The sequence below is a fragment of the Squalius cephalus genome, assembly GCF_949319135.1.
Source record: "Squalius cephalus genome assembly, chromosome: 24".
In the NCBI taxonomy this organism is placed as follows: domain Eukaryota; kingdom Metazoa; phylum Chordata; class Actinopteri; order Cypriniformes; family Leuciscidae; genus Squalius; species Squalius cephalus.
In genome coordinates this window covers 14,377,795-14,390,566 of record NC_137145.1, presented here as the reverse complement: position 1 = coordinate 14,390,566, position 12,772 = coordinate 14,377,795, and the positions used below count along the sequence as shown (strand labels likewise).

Below are 12,772 nucleotides of genomic sequence, written 5' to 3'. Positions count from 1 at the left end.
GAGCTAGTGGACTATTGATGCTGCGCGAGACTGGCGAAAGAAGAGTGAACGCGAAACAGTTCAAGTCGGGGAGAAAAGTTGTTTTTATACTTACGCATATTACTAAATTGTGACTTAAAAGCAGAAGAATGGATCTGAGCACGACCTGCCTCTGTTTAATCTATGGAATTCTTCTAGCAGGTAAGTTTTATTTTATTTTTTATTTTGTCCGGAAGGCTGCGGACTAGTTAGCTCGCGCGCTACCTTCCCTCAAAAGTTTTTTTAATACTGCTACTTTATTTCGTTTTCTTACACCTTTTAGTTTTTTGTTATATCGGATTTTTATTGTTAGCGTTTCTGTGTAAGTTTCAGCTGTAAACCAAATTGGTCAATGTAATAGTACTGACCAGAGTAAGCGAAGTTAAAGGTGTTCGGTTGAATAAAAAACGGCCACTAACGTTAGTTTCAAAGTCTAATGGCAGTTTTTTTTTAAATCGGACCACGGCGATATTTAGACACAAATATTTTATATATATATTCCCAGCTGATAGAGAAAATTAGTTATTAATAAATGAAATTCATTTTTAATTATTTTACAATAATTTATTAAATAATACATGTAACGTTATAAGGGACAATAGGAAAACACATTTTATAGCCTAAATTAAATATAATCCTGTTAAAAGCTTATACACGTCCAGAATTGAAGTAACGGGTAAGTTAATACGTGTTATAGCCTAACGTTACTTACTGTACGTGTACATTTGGGGAGTTTGTGTAAGTTTTTTTTTTTTTTCAGCGTCAATTTAACGACTCCTTGATACCAACAATCCCAGTCCGCGCAAGCTGTTTATTTAGCGGTTTATATCCATTAAGTTATCTGTATGAAGTCTTATCTATGCTGCTGCTGAAGCAGATTTGCGTCATTTCCATTTGTTTTCAAGCTTAGGTGGAATTATACATTTTCCAGAATTCATTTCTTGAATATTGTTGTTAGTTAGCAGTTTACACAATAGGCTTAACCGTCTTAAAGCCATCAAGAGGGGCTTCTTTCAGACTGCCATCTGCCAATGCAAGCTCCACGTGTACCCCCCTTTTCAGGAAGACTCCTCGAGATGTCTGAAACTGAGGTTGCTTATTATCCAGTCTACATACAAGACCTGATATTGATTGATCCCTTGGCTTAGGATGCAAACAGTCACACTAGGTTTGGCAGTGGACTTGTCTAGAGTTAACATTGATTTTCTGTGAGTTGCACATGCTGTCTACTAGTATTGGGCACTTCTGGCCAGCTACTCTGCTTATTTCTGTTCTGAGTAACATCTGAAACTGCTTGTGGAGTTGTGGTAGAAGTTATCTGTGTTCTTTAGATAGAGATTCAGGTTGCATAGCATACAGACCAGCACAAGGAAAAAATAAAGTGAGAAAGAATGGCATGGGTAGGGCGATGACTTTCCGGGCCACTGGTTACTAGAATCTAACAATAACGCACACACTGCTTTTGGTTTAATGCATATGTGGAATGTGTGCAAGCTTGCTTGTGGTGTTTATCTGAGCTATTTCCCATCACTGTGGGATACACTCAGGTATGTTTTTGTAGGCTTGCCTTGTGGATGACGTTTATTCCTCCATGGTTTTAACTTGTCAAACTCACTACCGTCACTACAGAGTTTTGAGTCTGGCATTTGTGTGCTCTGTGTCCTTCTCAGCAGACAGGGATATTGTTTTAGGTGCTGGCTACAAGGATATTTCTCATTTGTGTTGTCCTTCTGTCACAATACTGATTATTCATAAATTGAAATAAGGTATGTGAAGACATGGCCTTTTCACCGGTGTAATATTCATATGTCATTTGTTATAATTAAATATATAGATATGAGACTTCTGTCAATGATCTTTCATGAATATTATGTGCACTGTTAGACATTTCAAAGGGTTTTACAGTAACTTACTGGCAACACAGTAAGAAAAAGAATCAGTTGTTTACTGTAAAGATAATTTGCAGTATTATTCTGGGTGATATATTAGTAGTACAAAACTGTAATGTCTAACAGTGTGGATTGGCCAGTTATTTCTATTTTCACCATCCCTGAGCGATTTTAGCTTTTTTATAATATATATATAATATATATATATATATATATCATATTCCACATAAACACTGCAAAGTTCTAAATTATTGTTCTGTGTGCGTACGGAATGCAGGAGTCTCTCCTGAATTTGGAGTGGCTGACATGGCGATACTCCGCAAAGTTAGGAGACTCATGACTGTAAACAATGTAGTAAATGTAGTACGCCAGTGGTTTAACCTGTTTGATGTTTTGTTTTATCAAAGTAATATTAGTAAGCAGAAATGTGTTGGTGTAGACCAATTTGTTTTCTTTATATAGAGTGCAAAAGTCGGATTTTGGAAGTTGTTGTTGATTTTTTTTTTTTTTTTTTTTTTTTTCGTAGAGGAATTTATTTTTAACAATAACTTGAAAACCTACTGTGAGCTACAAGGTTGTTAATCAGTGCTATCTACATAGCCTACTTTTGTTAAAGTTGTCAGTCTGCATTATTTTAACATAATCATGTTTAACAATGGACTTTATGGTAAAAAAACAACACTACATCCATGATTCTGCAAAAAAAAAAAGAGCCACAAAACGATGGTGAATGACATTAAAGTACAGCTTATTTATTGACTTACAATATAGAACAATATATTAAAACTTTAAAGTATACTTAAATGTATACAGTAAATATGCAAACACAACAAATTTATAAAACAAATTCACAATAAAACCTAAGCCACCTCACTCAACTACAATAATTTAACACTCAATAACAGTTACACAGTACTAATTACAGCAAAGTAGTCTGTATTCTTGGTGTTTTACAAACTAGCTTTAAATTTCAGCAATTCTTTTGCAGAAATAAGACACCACATTTGCCTTCTCTGGCAAAATATGATACCTCTCCTGACTTATTGCATGTCCTGCACAAGGTGATCTTAAAGGTACGACATGTAAGAATTTTGTATCAAAATATCCAAAAACCACTTGCACTGTGTTATATAGCCTATTTATTTCAATTGTGTACAACATAATCCTACTGTAAATGTTTCCAAGAATTTGTAAATTCAGTGAAATTCACAATTTTAAATAGTGCCCATCCCTTGTGACTTGTCGCCTGTCATTGACGTAATATCTGCGTTTCCGCTGGTTTACGCTTGTACTGCCATAGTAACCATGGTGACAGATGTCGACAACTACGTAATGTTTAGCGCCACGCTGTTGTTGTTTCGTTCAAACATTATGGATCATGGCAAGCAGACTTTGGGACAAAGGGAGAACTAAAAGAGGATCAATATCGTCGTGGCGTTTTCGAGATGGCGAGAGCTTCGCGGCAAACTTGGACTTGACAGCTTCACACCTTGATAGAGACGCCGCTCTTGCATGTAGCCTACTTTATTAGACAGGTGAGCAAATGTACATAAAACAAATAAATATTATATAGCTCAACATGATGACATCATTCATCTAATAAACTGGCCTGTGTGAGTATTATTCAGCACTTGCGGGTAGATCGGTAGAATGAAATGTCCTCATTCCTTTATATTCGCGGGACTGTCGTGTGGCGCTGATATCGGTCTCTCATTAGCAATCACTAATTCTACGCCTTTGTTATTGTAAGAGGTTAGCGACTCCTAGCTGCAAAAAAATTACATATTGTAGATTTAAATGCCGTGACGCGAAACCCCTCGTGGAAGAAGAACGCCGTCATGTTTACAACTGTGACAATGAGCGTTCATCAGGATCAACTGAATGCTGGATTTTCGAAAGTATATGAAGTTTGCGGCTCTATTGTTACAGTAAACTTGCACAAAGTTCTTGAATGAATAATTTATTAGATGTACGCTGGTCTGTTATTGTAGGGACATCGACTTTACATTTTCACACTAAACATGATGCAGAACAAAACAAACTGATTGGTTGCTATAACTATAAATTTATAAACAAACTATAAATTTGTTGTTTTGCTATTACTTGTGTGTATTTAAATGTCCGAAACCTAAAATAAACTGTATGTGGTTGAAAACACTGAATAAGTTGTGATATATGACAGCACTGAGCGCGTCTGCCTCAGCAACAGCCAATGCGCGAATGCAGATTTAAATTTAGCAGTTGATGATCTCTCGAGGCACTGAACGTACTAATCACACCGGTGTGAACGATCGTATGCCTCAAAGGGTTAACTAGTGATCACGTGCGGTGATGATGGTTCTTACGTCCGTTTTGGAGGTACCCAACCCTACCAATCAGAAAATCACGACAAGCAATTCTCACCAAAAGAACCGTCCGTCCACTCATTAATGCTTTAATGAAGCACTGCAAATGATGTACTGATGGTATCACTGTAATGATGTACTCAAACTAGGACTGTCGCGGTGAAGGATTTTCCCTTGCGGTAAGTTTGACTTGACCTCAAAGACAGACGCAGGTAATCGCACACGCTCAGTCGATCTCTCATTCACTTTCTGTTTTAAGTGCAAATCCATGAAGCCTCTGTACAAATCACCATGATAAAAAAGTCTTGTTATCATTATTAATTTATTTAACATTCAATACACATGCACGAAGTTCAAAACAAGAAGCCTTATGAAAAAAGAAAACGTGTGAATATCGCGGTTGCTGCGGTTACTTGCATTTCTCTGCGGTTGGCTTGTCAGTAGTGCATTACTACAATATTGCGGTTATCGCGACAGCCCTATCTCACTCAAACTACCTAAATATTTGCATATGAATATTTTGCAACAAATAACTATAATGTTTCTATGTATAGCAAAAATTTTCGATCAATAGTCTTATTTATCCATGTTTTTTTTTTTAAATCCATTTGAACCAAATGAACTTTTAGGAGATGATATGCAATTACAATCTTTCTCTTCTGTGAAAATTGACAAAAATATTGATGACTCGCTACACATTTTTGTCCAATCAAATGTTCTCTAATAATACCAAGCACCAAATCAGGGTTTGTGGCTGTGACGTAACTAAAGCTGATTGGCTTCTTTTTAAAGACTTCTGGTTTTAATAGGAATTGTCAACACAGAACATTTCTCCCGTCAACTCTAAGCCATTTCGTATTCACTGTTCAAATACTAAGTAATTTTTTTATGTGTATATTTTATTAAAAATAAAAATCAAAGAGAGCATGCAGGCTTTTCTAAGGTTTGAGACAACACTCTGTCTTCACTGTCCAGTCCTGTAGTCTTCCCTGTTCTGTCCTATAATCCCTAGTGTCCATTAAAGATATATTCCCAAATATACCTTCCACAGGCTCTGACAGGCCTGTCCCTTCTCTTAGATATTAGCCAGATGCTGTCAGACATCCCTGGTCAGTCAGCACTTTTATTTTGCCCCTGCAGTCGTGTATGAGTGCAAGATCACTCATTCATGTCCGGCCCATGTTGTAGTATGCACTCAAGTCCTCAATGCTATCTGCTTCTCCTTTCTAAAGTTTGAGTCACACTTGTCTTCAAAAGCCATTAAGAACCCTACAGGACCTTCCCATTAATAAACGACTGAGTGTAGTCTCGTGTTTTAACCCTGTTTAAAGTCAGTGTACTGCTCCGAAAACCTCCTCAACCTTGAGTAGACCTGTGATGTAGTTACCTGATAAACCTACCAACTCTGGAGACCCTGCCTGGAGACCGTTGCTAGGAGACCTGTAGCACACAGCAACACGGGTCCTTGGAAAGTGATTGTAGAGAATCACTTCTTTTTGTTCACTGTTATTGAGTGGTTTCCTGATTGCTTTTTTTCCAAACAAAGTCATCCAGCTAATGGAGGTGGAACCCATTGAACAATTAAATCTTGGGTTAGTCTGTTTTTGAGCTTTGTACATTTATAATGGCATATGCACACTATCGTTCAAAAGATTGTGGTCTGTAAGATGTTTTTATTTTGAAAATAATTCATACTTTTATTCAGCAAGTGTGCATTACATTGATCAAAAGTGACAGTAAAGGCATTTAAAATGTTACAAAAGAGTTTGTGTTCTTTTAACCTTTTTATTCCTGAATTTTTTTTAATCACTGTTTCCACAAAAATATAAATGACAATGAAGACTGGAGTAATGGCTTTTGAAAACAGCTGTGCCATCACAGGAATAAGTTACTTTTTTAAAATATACTAAAATAGTAAACAATGTTTTAAATTTCAAATTTAAATGTTTTAAAAAAAGTAATAACCTAATATTTTACTGTTTTTACTGTATTTTTATCTTTTCTTTTTTTCGAAAGCATTAAAATGCTTAAATGTGTATGTATTATATATATATTTTATCAATTAATGTCACATTTTTCCAGACAAGTAGTGCTCTGAGGTCTCAAAAATTAGAGAAGGGGTTTCTACAGTAAGAGTCAGTCAGGTTTCAGCAGAACATGGTTCATGTTACACTCCACGACAATGGTTTATTAGTAAATGAGGACTTCAACATAATGACAATGACAAGCTAAAATTTAGAAACGGGGTTTGAAATAAAAATTTAAAAAAATTACCAGGCAGATTTCTTACCATCTAATTCAATAATTATCACATTTCAATGGATGTCGTGTCGGCGGTACACTTCGGGTTTAAAGGGTTAATGTAAGGCACTTCTTTTTTATAATCACATTGCAGTTACTGTTCTTAAGAAATATAATTTCTTTTAGAATAAACAAAAACTGTTTGACGTAGGCACCCACAGAGAGGAAAAGATGTTGAGAAGGTAGAGCTGGAGGGCATGCTGTGAGGCAAAAAGATATTTATTTGAGATACTCCAAGATTTGTCTTTGTGTAATCTAAGGAGAGACGAGCTGCTGAGTTATGGCCTCAGGCCACAGTCTTTATTCTGTTTTGCAGCAGCGTTGTCTAATCCAACCAGCAAAGCCTCTCAAAACTAAATGTTGATATCGACTTCACCTGCGACTCAAAGCCCTGTGTTTTGCTCCCTCTGTAATCTCTTTCTCCTCCTCTCAACACAACTGATGCTGTCCTCCTGAATAAGGGACTGAGCTTTAGAGTAGAATCACACTCTGAGCACCTGTGTTTGTGTATGTGCTGTATGCCCTCCATCTAAGAGAGGACACACTACCCGTATGAATATTCAGGCCTCTGCTTCATAAATATTTTAGGATGCAAGACTCGTACTTGAGACGCAGACAACACCTACTCCTGTTACGTTACAACCCTCTGATCCAGTGTGCCAAGCCCTTGCTCGTTCTCTCTCTCTCTCTTGCCTTTTTTCATTGCCCTCTTTTTCAATTTGGAGAGTAAGTGGGCCATTACGGCGGGCTGATCACGTTCCATTAGACCTAGTGATAATGATAAATAACCAAGGTTGTAAGGTGTTTTTTTTCCTGGTCACTCTAGTTTCAATTGGAGACTTGCTATGCATTCATGGATCATCACTCACACATGCTGAAATAGGCAACCCGGGAACAGAGGGGAGTAGAAAGAGACGGTAGGAAAGCGATTCAAACAGAAAGGAGAGATGGGAGCAGAGGTTAAAGTCATGGATGAGTGTATGAGTGGGAGTTTAGAAGAGGATGGAGGGAAGAAAGTGTGATCATTGTAAGTATATCATGTGAGACGCAGAGACGAATGAAACAAGGAATCTAAAGGGATAATGGAAGAGAATGGAATCGAATTTCAGAGGGATTTGGCAGGGTTGAGGGTTAAGTATGTAAAGGCTGGTAGGAGTTTTTTTTTCTTTTTTCTTTTTTTTTTTTTCAGGGATGTGTGAATCATTGTGAAGCTCAGATCATAGCCAAGCAGACTTGGGCTTCTCCATCCCACTGTTCTGATAAACCTTCCAAAAACACAAGGTCATGAAACCTCTTTCTGTTTTCTGCATCTCTCCATCCATCACACATCAGCTCATAGGCACCACCTTGTTTTTTTTCTGCAATGATAAGAGGTCCTGTACTGCATCCATCATTGTGTCCCTCGGTTCACCCCTTGGTAATGCTTATACCATAATGAGTCTTGACTAATAAACATGACACATGACTAATAAACTCCCGTTTGTGATTCAGACAGAAATTCAAAAACAGTTCAGGGGTACGTTCCAGTCCCTTAATAGTCCCCTGTGAAGTGGACTTCAAAAGATATAAAGCCAACTTAAAAGGATGGTTCACCCAAAAATAAAAATTCAGTTTTTCGTTTCATTTTCTCACCCTCATGTTGTTCCAAACCTGTATGACTTTTTGTTTTTACTGTGGAGAAAAAAGTTTCAACCATTTTCATTGACACACCAAAAGTCAATCAACTGACTTTAACTGAATAGATGGAAAAAAGAGACTTTTTTCACAATATCATCTTTTGTGTGTCTTAAAGCAAAATAAGGATGAGTAAATCATGTTAATTAATGATTCAGCTATTAGTAAAAAAAAGAACAATATTATGCATAAAGGCATAGTTGACAGAACTGAGAAATTATTTTGATCCATCTGTAACAGTGTTGATGGAACAATGAGTTGTGGATTTTAGCTGATTTAATGAGGAATTGGCTGACACAACTAGTGATGAGAATCATTTGCTTTCTCTTCCTTTTGGTCTTGTTGAAGAGTTTGGGTTAAGAGTTAAAGTACTGTCATCCTTGCTGAATAAAAGTATGAATTAAAGACATTTATAATGTTACAAAATGTTTCTAATTCAAATCAATGCTGCTCTTTTGGAATTTAGACTGTTAGAAGAAAAATGTAGGCCTATCTTAGTTTCCACAAAAATAGTAAGAAGCACAACTATTTTAAACATTGATTATAATAGGAAATGTTTCTTGAGCAGCAAATCATCACATTAGAATGATTTTTGAAGGATCATGTGACGCTTAAGACTGTAATGACTGCTGAAAATTCAGTTTTGCCATCACTGAAATAAATTACTTTTTTTTTAAATGTATATATAAATTGTTTTAAATTGAAATTTTACTGTATTTTGTTTTTATTAAATAAATTCAACCTTGGTGAACATTAAAAACTTCTTTCAAAAACATTAAAAATCTTGCCACCCCTAAACCTTTGAATGGTAAAGTATTACACTTTCTGGTGATCTATGTATGGAGTTTATACTAAGCAAGCCAATCAATGATTGAGTAACTAGTAATGTGTATTACTTAACTGACTCCATTGTGTCATGTCATAAACACACCAATGACATCTGTCAGAATTACTCAGAATGTAGATCGTGTCGTCCCTGTTTAGAGACTGCTAGGTTGGGTTAACATGATCCTTCCTTTGTGTTCTCCCGGTCCTCCGAGGACAGTGTTTATGTGTGGTGCACTTAGCTTGCGAATTTTATCTTAGATAATCAGCATATTTCAGCATTTATTAAATGTAGTATGAAAAGTAGTCAGTCATGCAGCAGTTGTTCTTTAATCCAAATTGGTAGGAGGCAACATATTCTCTAAAAGTATGTGGCTTCTAATGCATGGTGTATAGGCTTATGCATTTTGTGTGGGAGAGAGTGGTCAGGCTCCAGTGTGAGATTATATTTGCCTTAGAGACTGTGTGTGTGTGCGTGCGCGTGTATGTGTGCGTGTGTATGCCTGCCAGCTTGACATTGGTATGTCTGTGTGAAGGTGTACACACAAGTCTTGGTGCAGTCACAGTGTGTGTGTGTGTGTGTGTGTGAGTTTTCACTATGCTGGAATCATGTCTACAGGGATTTACTTTAGCAGGTCTTCTACTCAGAAGCTTTATGTTCCAGCACTGTTGTCTCTTTCCGTCTCCCTCACACAAACATTAACTGGAAAAATAAAGTTTGTTATCAGTCTGCTTAAGAATGAATCAGCTGGAGAATAAAATCAAATATTGACACTTAAGGCTGATTTATACTTAAGCAGACTGATAACAAACTTTATTTTTCCAGTTAATACGGATTTATACGGCGTAGCCTCTGCGCTGTAGGCTACACAGGGGTGTTAATGTGCAATTACACATGCAGGGAGGGGTTCTAGTAGACCAATCACAACGTAGCATTGTTACATTTTTGGTGAGGTGCACGCCAGGCTACACCATAGGTTACGCGTGCTACACACAGCCTACAACGTAGCAAAAGTATAAATCAGCCTTTACTACATGATACTAAGATTAGCCTATTCCCTGGTCCAGCATTAGCCAAACATTTAAACAGTTAAACATTGCCAAATTCAGAGATGGTTTTAAAGCTGCACTTCACTTTCAGACAGAAGCAAGAAGTCCGTTCCAGCTCTCTACAATTAGATGATAATCTAGATTGGGGAAAATGTAATCATGTGTATAAGACCTTTGTCGCTATGTTGTGCGTTATCAAAGAGATTTAGTTCCTCCAGAAGTAAGGAAGCGAGAAGTAAATCAGCTGTGTAGAAACCAATTTTCGGCTTTTTATCTAATTGAGAAACATTACACATTATTGACTGCCAGCGTGTAAGAGAAAAAGCAAATTTGCACAGACTTAAAAAAAAAAAATGCTATGCTCTTGACTCCTATCAACCCCCTCAACACACACACACTTACACACACGTCCTGCCTCAGCATTAGCATTCAAGTCAACACCACTCTAATGTTAAGGCAAATTGTAATCTGTTCGTACATATGTAAATTACCCTAGCGTGCGGGAAAAAGTGATTTGTTTTCCCTAGATAATCATTATTATGCACATTTTTTTATGTGCTATTTTCTCAGCATGAGGGGAGGATTCATGTCGCAATCTTTACATTTAGCCCGTGGTGCTCATACGCAACCTATTTTGTAATATTTTATAAATAACATTTTGGGCTCTGGCCCAGTTCCAATAAATCAACCATCTATCTCTCATCTTTGCCCAAACAAACTGTTTAATTACAGCCTTCATGATAATTTCCTACGTTCTGCCTCTGGGGCTATGATTAGACAGTGATCATGCATGGATGAGTTGAGTTTATATGTTGTAAAGGGGGAAGAAGGAAGTTTACAGTCCATTTCAGCGCAAATATTTGAGTTTTTCATGTGATGTTAGGAAACAAAATCTAAAAAGCATCTGCAAGGCCCACCTGCCGAGTATAACCTTGAACATGAGTGTCAACAGCTTGTCTCTGTGTGTGAATGACATGACCTTGTCATTGCATTAAGTTTTGGATTTAGATGTTAACATCCTCAGGGATTTGGTGATTAAGGGTCTAGAGTACCACATTAGAATCCCCATAAATGTTCACAATTGTGATTTGACATTTGTAACTCATTATTATTATTATTTGGATAGATAACAATCTTAAAGGGATCTTAAAGGGATCCACCCAAAAATGACATTAATTACTCACCCTCATGTCATTCCAAACCTGTAAGAATTTCATTCATCTGAAGAACACAAATGAGGATCTTTTTGATGAAATCTGAGAGTTTTCTGTACTCTCCATAGATGCAACTACCTTTTTGATGCTTCAAAAAGCTTAAAACTAAAATCGTAAAACTAATCCATATCAATTGAGCGTTTTAGTCCAAATTTTCTGAAGAGACACAATCGCTCTACATGATAAATAGATTCAATTTAGTGATTTATTCACATATAAACAATCATCAACTCGCATATCAGTTGTGGTAAACGGAAGATTAAGCATGTTCGCTTGACGTGTGAGAACCAATGAGATTCATTGTTGTGTTATGCTGCACTTTTGAGCTTCCGCAAGAACCAATGAGGTTTGTTACCGCGCGTCAAGCAGGTTCGGTTGAGCTTCTCTTTATTTCCGCTGATAAATTTTTAAATGTGAATAAAAGCCTAAATTAAATCTGTTCATCATATAAAGCGATCGCTTCTCTTCATAAAATTGGGACTAAACCGCTCAATTCATATGGATTAGTTTTACGATCTCTTTATGAACTTTTTGAAGCGTCAAATTGGTAGTTGCGTAGCTGTCAATGGAGGGACAGAAAGCTCTCAGATTTCATCAAAAAGAACTTTATTTGTGATCCTAAGATGAACGAATGTCTTACGGGTTTGGATGGAACAACATGAGGGTGAGTAATTGATGACAATTTAAATTTTTGGGTGAACTATCCCTTTAAGAAAAGAGAAAAAGAACATTAAGAAATGTTTTTGGGAATGCAAAATATTCTAAACTTAGAAAATAAGTAAATAGGACTTAATAAGAATTTATTGTTAAGAATGTTTCGTGAATCCGGCCCCATGACAGCATCAGTGTGAATTGCAAATAGTGATTCATTAATTTATAGTGTGTGTGCTTGAAGGTCCATAAGGGCTGTATTTGCAACAGCATTTTGCTCAAAGCCAGTGCACATTAAAGAGAGCTTAAATGAAGGAGACAGAAATATTGAGATTTAGTTGCAGAGAGAAAGTCAGAGATATAGAGCAAAAAAGTGTGTAATTGACTGCAGAACACATTGTTTCCCTGGAGACTGCCTCTGGATATAATAAGCCGTGTTTTCATGGTACTTGGCAAACAGTAACGTTGGAAGTAAAATTTGTTCTGTTGTGAACAAATAAAACCTATTTTACCCATGCAGTGGTAGTTATGAAGTTTAACCTAGTTTTTGAATTCTTTATGCTGAAATCTTTCTGTTTTAAGTGAGCATTTTGCATATACAGTATAACTGTGTGTGTGTTTGTGACACCAGCATAATGTGTGTGTATAATGGCTTTTGCTACTGTAGATGTTCCTCTGAAAAAATGCTTTATAGCAGCCAGCTGTTAAGTGTCTTAATGGATTCATGTTTAATTCATGGCCACATCACAAGGCACATCTCTTCTCGGTGTCATTCTCTCATCCCTTTCCATCCTGTGCGCGAGAA

At 36.7% G+C, this 12,772-nt stretch overlaps 1 protein-coding gene across 1 annotated transcript in view; it reads left to right on the top strand.

Annotated features, from left to right (window-relative positions):
- Positions 1-12,772, top strand: part of cxadr (CXADR Ig-like cell adhesion molecule) — a 54,949-nt gene continuing 42,177 nt past the window's right edge. Inside the window, exon 1 of the mRNA XM_079861838.1 lies at positions 1-180. Within this exon, the coding sequence (XP_079717964.1) occupies positions 129-180 (52 nt within the window). The 5' untranslated portion in view covers positions 1-128. The remainder of the gene's footprint in view (positions 181-12,772) is intronic.